The sequence below is a fragment of the Electrophorus electricus genome, chromosome 6 (assembly GCF_013358815.1).
Source record: "Electrophorus electricus isolate fEleEle1 chromosome 6, fEleEle1.pri, whole genome shotgun sequence".
Classification (NCBI taxonomy): domain Eukaryota; kingdom Metazoa; phylum Chordata; class Actinopteri; order Gymnotiformes; family Gymnotidae; genus Electrophorus; species Electrophorus electricus.
In genome coordinates, this window is record NC_049540.1 from 14761245 (window position 1) to 14771995 (window position 10751).

General features: G+C 38.7%; 1 protein-coding gene across 1 annotated transcript; it reads right to left on the bottom strand.

Moving 5' to 3' along the window:
* Nucleotides 1–66: 66 nt before the first annotated feature.
* Nucleotides 67–10751, bottom strand: wdr36 (WD repeat domain 36). The gene is given in 24 exon segments (XM_027025359.2): nt 67–946; nt 1404–1591; nt 1753–1834; nt 1986–2099; nt 2307–2452; nt 2560–2657; nt 3468–3575; nt 3982–4061; nt 4205–4222; nt 4224–4314; nt 4761–4926; nt 5056–5170; nt 5261–5415; nt 6182–6265; nt 6471–6536; nt 6627–6747; nt 6981–7156; nt 7268–7400; nt 7491–7545; nt 7662–7794; nt 8414–8531; nt 9533–9633; nt 9784–9811; nt 10476–10751. Coding segments are annotated over 24 exon segments (2682 nt in total). The 5' UTR covers nt 10632–10751; the 3' UTR covers nt 67–796.

Sequence of the window (10751 nt, forward strand, 5' to 3'; positions counted from 1 at the left end):
ACAGTAAATAATAAAGATTTTATTCTAAGGTTGTCACACTCTTCCCATTCATTTTATCAAGACAGCTTTCTGACACAGCTTTATTTCATGTTAACTATTTAATTCATGTACCAAAATCACACAAAAAAGCAAAAACTGTGTTTTGTCTTTCTATAGCATCTTGACTAAACACCATTGAGAGCAGGTTTTAAGCGCAATCCCCCATTTGGAGTCCTAATCCATTCTGGCCTGCATGAGCGGTCATTCTTTAAGGCTCAAGTGGCGCATGACTGCTCTAGTGCTCTCCCACATGGTGAGATCCATCTGCTCCAAACCTGCTCAGCACCAAACAAGTACAACCTTTATTGTTTCCACAAACACAGCTACTGCCAGCCACAAGCTTATCCATCCAGTCCCTCACATCTGAGTCACTCACATGGACAAACAAATCTAAAAAAAAAAAGGTGGTTTTGTAAACCTGACTGTAGTTTGGTAAAGTGATTTGTGAGTGATGAAATTACATGGTTGTATATATGATATTGCTGTTACTTGTGTAAACTGCAGTTTCTGCAAACTTGCTTGTAGATGTGTACACCAGATGTCAACAGATGTCTGGGTCATATCTCCATGTAATATCAGTCCTTTAAACAAGTGTTTAGAAAATGATAAAATCATGGAAAATGTTTCTTGTACTGTGGATTTTTATACACTATTCACACATGAAAGAAAACTGCGTTGCACATACAAGCGTTGCACATACAGCGTTATTTTTAAAGTTTACATTAAAAAAAAGAAAAACTGTAGGTGCCCAAGTTTTCTACAGTAGCGCACTCTTAATGTAGGAGAGCAAACACATGCTCTGGTTAAGGAGCGTCTGTGTGGAGGTCCATGTCTCCTCCAACAGCTCCTGTACTCTCTCCGCCTCCTCCATGAGAGAAGGGTGATCTGCAATAATCCGCAGGTGCAGCTAAAATGAAACAAATAAGAGTTAACAACCACAATATTCTGCGTATTTCATCCATAATTCCCTTGGGTTGCAATACATTTTAGGTGGTAATGGCTGTGTTTATGTGGCTGTTAAAAAACTTAAATTCTAAACACTTCTGCAGGGTCAGATTAGAATACATGATGGATGTGTCATTATTTTTCCACCAACAATTTACAATATTTTTTAAAAAGTAGTTGGCAAAATTAAGCTCTGCTGCCACCTGCTGACAAAAACCAAATACTATCTAAAAAGACATGGCTATTCCAGTATAACACAACAGTATCAATTTAACCAACATAATTATTAGTCACTAACAAGTAGTAGCAGATTTTATTTTATGCACAGCCAGTGGAGTAAAATAATCTGTTAGGAAGAAAAGCGCAGGGGCTGTAATCCAGGGCACTGCGCAATGAGGAGCAAGAGTGATGAGGCAGACCTTGAGAAAGAGCGCAAGGTAGGCCTGGGCTAGGTCAAAGTCCCTTTTCAAGAGCAGCATGGTGCTAATCATTTTGAGGAAGCTCTGCATGACACGAATGTCTCCACCCATATCTGGTGCCAGGACTCGTAGCTCACTGTCGATGGCTGAGGGGCCCATCTCCTTCAGAAGCCCTACTGGATCTTCATCTAAGCAGGAGAACACACCATTGGTAGTGCTTGATTTCATAGAGCTATGATACATGATGGAATGTTTTAATTTAACCCAAAAAACAAAAGACAAACAAACAAAAAACCACAAGGTATGTTTGCAATACTACTGTTGAATTACAATGGAATTTTTGACTTACAGAGATTAGAGTCTAGTGCATCTTCAAGTTGAAGGTAGAATCTAGACTTTTGTGCTAGTACTCCTAAATTGACCACTTTGGACTGTGAAAGAGAAGGGAAAGAGAAGGGACTGTAGCTATTTAAGTAGTAAGCCCACAAGTAATTGACCGCATTGACTAATAACTGTTCATATTCTTTGTTAGAGAGAGAAACTAAAAAAATAGGTCTGGAAGACTGTTGGCAGAGCTTCTACCTGTTCTGAAGATGTGTCAGGGAGGGCAAACTGTGGTATGAGACCTGGAATGGTGGGGATAAAAAAGGGGGCTGCTTTGGGCACTTTAGGGGGCTCCTGTGGCTTGTTTCTTTTCTGTAACAACAAAATCAATCTTTAATAACCGGAACAAAGATTTGGGTGCCCATCTCTCACAACAAAAGGTAAGATAAACAATCAAGATAGATAATTCTGTATTCAGCAAAATACAGAAATGTTGCTTTACATCTGTGCTGAAATCCAGCACACCCTCAGTCCTGCACACAGAAAGGACAGCACACGTGAGCACACAGGCACACATACCTTGATGATGTCCAGTTGGAGGAGGTTTTTCCAGCGTGAGTCAGGTAGCAGAGAGAGAGTTATCAGCTGTTTCTCTAGCTGCGCAGGAGACATGTACTCAGACATCTCTAAGCTCTCAGCACCAACTTTTTCAACTTCTTCATCATCTGCTTAAGAAAGCCATCAGCTCAGATTTCAGCATATGCTCTGAAGTGTGGCGAGTTACAACAGCAAAATGCTCTGCCATGTGTACACATGTATAAAACACACTTGCCTTTAATTGGACATGTGCCTGGCAGCATGACCACAGTAGGTTCATAGTCTGCAGGTAGAGGACGCAGTGACACCAAACTACACAGCGCGTTGTTTGACCTGTAACATGAGGTCCAGTACGATGCTTAGGAATGCAGTTTGAATGCAACAACAGTCACACATTCATTTACAACCACAAAAAAACCTGTCAGATCCTGGTGAAAATGTGTAAAGAAACAGTATTTTTTGCAACAGTGAAGACAATAACAAACAGTGTAACAACCACTCCAAATCAAGAACAAAACAGTTAAAAACAGATTTGGCTTAATGGATGGATTCATTACTGGGTTTGTCTAGTGGGCTTATTAAAGTCTACATTAGAAAAAAAAAATGTCTACTTGATTTTAGAGGCAAACCATCCATGTGAACAGAAACAAAACCACTCTACTTACCAATGAGAACTCTCATTTTTTAATACAAAATGTCACCATTATTAATATCAATATTTTATTGACTGTTCTGCATTTCTGTAAATCTGTTTTCTTGGCTGTACTGCAATTAAAGCAGTATGGTTCTGCTTATATGTGACTACTGTTATTTATAATAATAACAGTAACATTATTATTCTGAAAACAGAATAATATTCTGTATGTAATATTCTGTATGTAATATTCTCTCCAAACAGGAGATGCATCAGGGTTTTGAAGGCTTAAAGGATGGTTTCAATGGTCCATTTTTGCCAGAGAGTATATGCACTGGAGCAGTGGGTTGCTTCTCATTATTAAAGTCGCTAAAGCCAGCAATGACCCATTAAGCACAATTACAAACTGTCAAACAATCAACATTTTAATAAGGTCTGGGTAGAGAACCAGCAAACCTAGGCACATTACCTGATGATGATAATCTCTTGTGTGTGTGATAATTTCTTACCATAAGTAAATACCCAGAGTGTCAACATGGGAGGAAGCTAGGAAGTTCCCCGTGGGAGAGAAACTGATGCTGACAGCTGCTGCATCTACCAGGAAACAGTCAACCAAACTGTGCCGGTGAGACAGAGAGCAAGAATGAAAAAGACATTAACCACGGGACAACATGCTTACCACAAGGCTAAAGAGGGGTTTTGATAGTTATACCTCGCCAGAACAAAGATAAACCATCATATTCTGTGTCTCTAACAGAGAATCTAAGCAAGATAAGCATCATCTCTTGAGCCAGTTTCATGTGGCTTTGTATCAAAAGTTAGCTGGATGACTCGACAAAAGGTCATCACATAAAATAATAATTCAGAAAGCGAACATCATGTCCAAGTGAGAGCCTGGTCTTCCCTCCATCAAAAGTGGTCAGCTATCAGCCCAGCAGGCTACAGTATGAAGTGGACCCATAAGGTCATCGCTAAAATGAACTTCATGGTCAAAGCAAAAGAAGGCACCCCAGAAGGTGTTACCTGCCAGAGGGAAGGTCCCATTGTTCTGATGGTACATTCCATGGAGGCTACTGTAGCCATCTCCCATCCGGGCTGAAAGTCTGTATAAACAACAACATAAGATATTTTTGAGTTCTGAAAATTCAAATATTTGAAAAATAATTTTGATTACAACAAAATGTGTCCAACCTACAGGACTGGGAAAATTACTTGACCTTTAGTTGGGAAACAAGCTCACACTCACCATATCATTGATCCGCCCCACGCTGGCCAGAGAAGCGACGTACAGTCCTCTTCGTCTCCATGTCAAAGATACTGATCGTGAAGTCATCCAGAGCAAGGGCCAGCATCCCACTAGTCATACAGTCAACAAACCAAAAAAATAAAAAATAAAAAAAATCAGTACACAACAATCAGTACACAGAAGAAGCATGCGCACGCACACACACACACACACACACACACACACACACACACAAGTATGTTCAGGTACAAACATGCATACATATATGTCCAGGTGTGCACACGCACACACGCGCACACACGCACGCACGCACACACGCTAGCCTGGCTTGGCTAATATTTACTCTTCAGCATCTAGCTACACCATAATTCAAAGTAAGTATACCAATTATACCACATTCACTGAAACAAATTCATCAAATCTTGGTGAAATTTAGGATTCAAAAGGCACTGATTTATTATTCACTAAACATCATAGCCAAGGACATTATTGTGAGGACAGTGTGAGGATCCCAACACACTGTCCTTCTTTGTAATGGACACCTGACAGCACTCACCTGTCTCTGTGCAAGAGGGTGGAAGCAGGTGATGCAGGAAGGTTGTCAGTGTGTAAAAGCTCTTTGGATGTGAACTTCCAGATCTTCACCAGTTTATCAGCTCCTGCGCTCACTGTCAGCTGGTTCAGTGCATCCACAGCAACACCTCGCACTGGGCCTGAGTGAGCTACACCGCACACAACACTGGACAAGCTGCATTTTGTTTAGAATTATTATATCTAATAAAGAAACCCTCAAAGTAATTACAAGAGCTGGAAGAAACAAATTTTACATGGGAACATGTAGATGAGCTCACCTCTGTCTTTTCCATACTGTCCTCTATGGAGGCCTGACTGCATATTGTACACATCTATGTGTCCAGATGACAGTGCAATCACTGCAAAGTTCCCACAGGAAGTGACATCTACAGCCTACAAAGGCAAAAAGGCAAGCTTCTGTAACTTCCAGCAGAGTAGAGCTTACAGAAGGAGCGGGGGATGTACAGGGAAGTATCCACTGACCGTGGCGTGAACGTTCAGAGCACGGTTCTTATTGAAACGCTCTGGCTCCAACTTATGAGCCCCCATAGAGCTTTTCTGATAGTTCCAGGTTGTGGCGACAAGAAAACCCTGGTGACAGGCCACAATGCCATCCCAGTCACTCTGACGAGCACTCTCTGTGGAAGGCCACACACACGCACACAACAAAAATGTAACAAAACACACTGGGCCAAACTCAAAATACTGCAAGATTTAGTGTGACAGCAAATAGTTCCACAATAACACACTGCTCATTCATAAATGTGGATTGTCTGCCTATTTTAACATTTGCACGTACATGGTGCTATCACATTTTGATACTTCTATGCAAAAAGGACCAACTGAACCTGACAGTACATGTCCAAATAAGATATGGACGTGGATTGGAGGATCTTTTCTCTAACAATCATCAACAAAAGATACACACAAAACAACTTACAAATTTATTTAAAAGGCACATTTTTACTCTGTTTTAAGTGAGAATGATACAAATGTTTGCAACCGTAGGAATACATGAAAAGGAAGATGAATTTTAGCCATAAGAAATATAGGTGTTACAAAGAAAGAAACTTCATAAAACAGATGAAGACTAGGCAGAGATATAATTTTGCTGCTCTGCCATAATTTAGAAGAAGTGAATTCATTAACTGAGTGCAACCGAGGGCTTTGTCTTGGTGAAAGTTACAACTGGGATTAGTCATATATCTCTTGGCTTGGATCTTTATATATAAATAGGCTCATTTACATGTGGATTTTGATTGGCTTTCACTTTATGCACAGATGAATTTTTTGGGGAAATTGACACTGGTACGCTAATTATCGCCATTTCTTGCTGTTGTTCATTAAAACTGTAGATTTTTTTAAGCAAAATAAAATCTCAATTTACAGAAATCAAAAGCATACCTGATGCAAAAGTAGTTATGGGTGGCAGTTTTGCTGTGTCATGAATCACACTCTTCTTTTTGGCCTTCTTTTTGTTCAGAGATCCTGTTCAAAGGGTTTGGATGCAACATTTACAAACATGTTTCTATGCACTGATGTCATTTGTTAAATAACTGAGAAGTTACTACTAAGACTGTTGTCTCAAACTTCTCAAATTACACAGAATATATACATTCATCTAATGTTTGCAATGCATGAGTCAAATAATCTGCATTTCTGTGGCAGAACCATATAATGGAGAGAGTCTTACCATGCCCCAAACTCTTATTAAACCGTTCATGAACAACAGAGAATGACTGCAGGGTTCCATCTTGGCCTGATAAGACAGACAGACACCTTCTTACTACTACTCTTACATCACGTTTGTGTACCTGAACACAGGACAACATAAAAAGCAAAAACATACCAGCGCTCAGTATATGCTGGCCACTCTGGTTATAGTGCTGGATCTTGTTGGGCGGTGCACTGTGTCCCATACGAAATCTCAGAAGACGTCCTTCCCCTCCAGCTACATCAAAAATCCATACCTGCACAGCACATATAAATAGTGACACTGTTATGCCTTTTCTGAGTCTACTTTTAGTGATATGCAAGAGATAAAAGGTAAATACTATTAAGAAGACGCAATCACCATAATACTTTTTTCTGTAATATATAAATATATAATGTCTCAAAAGGTCATGTTACACACAGCAAATCTGCATCACATGGAATTCACTACCCTACATTTAATTTAAAAGAAAAGGTGATAAAGACAAACCCGAATAGCATTGTCAGCGCCATTGGTGATGAGAAGTGGCTCTGCATGCAGGAAGGTGAGTCCTGCTATGGCTGTGGTGTGTGCGTCTCTCATCTGACCAACTAGCTTTTTCTCCTCCAAATCCCATAATCCAATATGTCCAACAGGGCTACCAGCAGCCATTATTGGATGACCATCTAACCATCCGATCAAATAAACACAAGATAGAATATATTATTACAGCATATAGTAAAACATTAACATGGTCTGAAATAACCACTGAAATGAACGCAAAATGACACAATTACCTGTTCTAAAGGATAAGGCTGTAATTGGACCCCAGTCTTGTTGAAACTTCATCAGTGTTTCATTAAATTTGATGTTGTGTATAATTATCTGTCCAGAAGCCAAACCTACACCAACCACATCTACACCTGGAGTCTATGGAGAATGAAGTATATTAAGGGAATAGTCTTAATCAATAACCAAATAAAGATTACAAAAGTAAAATGCTGCATCAACAATACAGACCTGCTGTAAAACAGTCACTGCAGATGCCCACCCAGGAAACATGTACAGAAGTTTGCTGGGGGGAGTTTTATTGCATTAAACACTTGTAAGTTTCAATTAAATTAGTAAACTGAATATAATACATTTTAATTAACACTGGTATTTGAAATACTGATTCTGAAGAAATCATACTTTGACTTGATATTCCATAACTGAAGACTCCCTTGACTGCTTCCAAAAAGAATTTTATTCAAGTAGGTGCTTGGATGCATAACAGCCCTAACTTCAAATGAAGCGTTGTCAAAAGAAATCCGCAAGTATGTATCTGGAAACAAGTACAGTTGAGAAGGTGAGACAAAAGAGGAAAAAACCCACATTGAAACGTTGTTCAGTGTAAAATTTACATTTATGGCATTTAGCAGATGCTTTTATCCAGAGTGACTTAAAAAAGTGTTTTGTCATTTACTTATAGAATACATCCTAGCCAGTGGAACAGGTTAGAGTCCAGTATACCAATGATCTAGAATACTTTAGAAATACAGGGATCACTGCTGATGCCTAGTACAAAATACATAAGGTCTATCTTAAACAATGATAAGTGTAATAAAAAATAAGTGCTAGAGTTTGTTAGACAACATCAGTGTAATAAACAATACCCTACAATAAGTACTAGTTTAATTAGTCAATATAGGAGCAGGGTCAGTGGTCATTTAAACATTCCACGAATAGATGGGTCTTCAGTCTGCATTTGAAGACTGTAAGGGACTCTGCTGTCCAGACAGCAAGTGGAAGTTCATTCCACCATCTGGGAGCCAGGACAGAGAAGTCTCTAAAATATCTTTAGAATTCTACTTCCTTAAATGTATATATTCCATCCACAATTCAAGAAACAAAACTGTACCAGTAGTAGTGTAATATGTCAAAAACAATAAAATGAAGCTAACCTTCTGATTCCACATCCCAAACGATGACAACATTTTCCTTGTCCACTGATATGAGATGGTCTCCAAATGGCAGTAACAGATGGACATCAGCTTGGTGGCCTTCATAAGTGTGGACAACCTGAAAAATGTCCAGTTATGACAGAGCTGTTCAAGTACAGTGGCCACATTTAAGAGTACTAATCTGTAATGAGTGTTACCTTCAGATCTAAATAAATATTAATTATTGGATATTCAGGTTTTAACACAAGATCAGTACTATTACCCAGAACTTGTGAGTAAATACGAGCTAGGGTTATCAAGATGACATTCATCTTTCTTAATACCTTTCTTGTTTATTTTTGGTATTTTTCCTAACTGCCAAGGTGCTATACTATCTAACTATATATTTGAGTCAACGAACATAAAGCAGCACTGATATACTCTGAACATTATATTGAGCTCAATGCACCTTTTAACTTTACTTACAATAAGATCATTAACCAATGCAGCAAGGCTGGCTGTACACCTACATAAGTTCACACTGCAGGTAAAAGTGGCCCAATTCCAATTTACTGCCCATGTCTGATTTTTTTGGTTTGTTCGTTCACAATATCTTTGAAATGTGGTCTACACCTGACATTAGTCTGAACAGATCGTGCAGCTGAACTGATATGCATGCACACTGAAACAGTGCTTCACGTGACACATTATCTTGTATATTGAAAAGCAACCACTAGTCTAATGCAACAAATGAAACAGAGGGTGAAAAGGCAAAAAAAAATTATATTTTAATCTTGTGGAGTCATGACAGCTACCTCACTGGAGAGGAATGTCTGGTTCTGTCTTTTGTCATTCATTCTGACTTCCTGCCATCATGAAATTATGACAAATGTCGAGTTTGATTGACATATAACCTGCAAGTTGCAGTGCCATATATTGGAAACATACTGGATTTCAGTACCACATATGAAAGTGGTATGTCCCAAATTGGAACTCAAAATTCAGTGTGTTTTTTTTTAAATGTTCAGACTACCATATAGATAACACATCTGTATCACATATGAAGGAAATTATCAGACGTGGGCTACTTTTACCTCCTGTGCTAACGTAGCCTTAGTTTCTGTTCATCCAATAATTCACCTGTGTGTTCTTTGCAAAAGCAGAGACAACTTTTCCATGTGCAGCATAGACAAGCATTCGGTCAGCAGCAAGGCATGCAATATCTGCAGGAAGAGCATTACCTAGGCAACAAATGATAAAGGTGACATTTTTATTTAAATGCTTTATTTAAATGATAAAATACACTGGTGATTGGTTAAACTGTTTCAAGTTACATTACCCAATGCAACTTAATACGCACAAGTTAATAAAAATAAATTTGCATCACTCACTGACAGCAACAATTCCAAGTTTCTTTACCTGCAGAAAGAGGTAAGTACAAGGTCAGATTCATTCTACAGCACTGAATGCATTAGAAAACAAATCTAGTTTACTTAAAAAGAAGCACTGGGTTTCATTTCCCTACATTAGTCTGTGATTCTTTTTCCAGCCCTTATATTTGGGACTTAGTACTTTAGCCATACTCCTGATAACTTTCTTGCTCATTTCACTAACTTCCAACGAACTTCTGCAACCTTTATGACAGGTCAGAAACAAAAGCTCGGCAATGTGAGTGATAAATGTGATATCATCAGAAGTTCTGATTATAGCTCAGTCCTTGCTGAAACTAGTTTTTATTATTATTATTATTTTAAAAAGGAGAATAGGAGCGGCTACCAAAAAACAAAAACAAACAAACAAACAAACAAAACATGAGCCAAGAAACAATTCATTTTAATGTTCTTCAGCTCTTCAGTTAAATAGGTTATACGGAAGGCTAGCTATACAGGTTTTTTATTTTGCCATATTAAGTTAGCTGTACATTATAAAAGTAAGCATATGCAGAATTGCTAGCCAGACTGCTAATCGTTCGAATCTACAAGACAATGTTCGTTGTAGGTTTTATCACCAGGAGACAATTTAATTACAAACCGTATTTCAGATAAAATAATGTTGATCGCATACTGTTATTACAATGACTCACATTGTACGTATGGAAACACTGCCCAACGGCTGTCACGATATAGAACTCCCGGTGTTTCTTATGAAATCGGACCACGTGTGGTAGATGGTTAGAGTAAAGTCCAAGCGCCCTAAATCCAGAGAATATCGAGCTTCCTTTTTTGCCTCCGACAGACATTTTTGCCTCTAATCCTGTTTTTCTGCAGCTACATAAACCAGTATATTTAACTGAAGCACAGTTCTGAAATCTATTTAGCCAACTAACCTACATAGAATGCGTTACTCTCCTCACTACCGC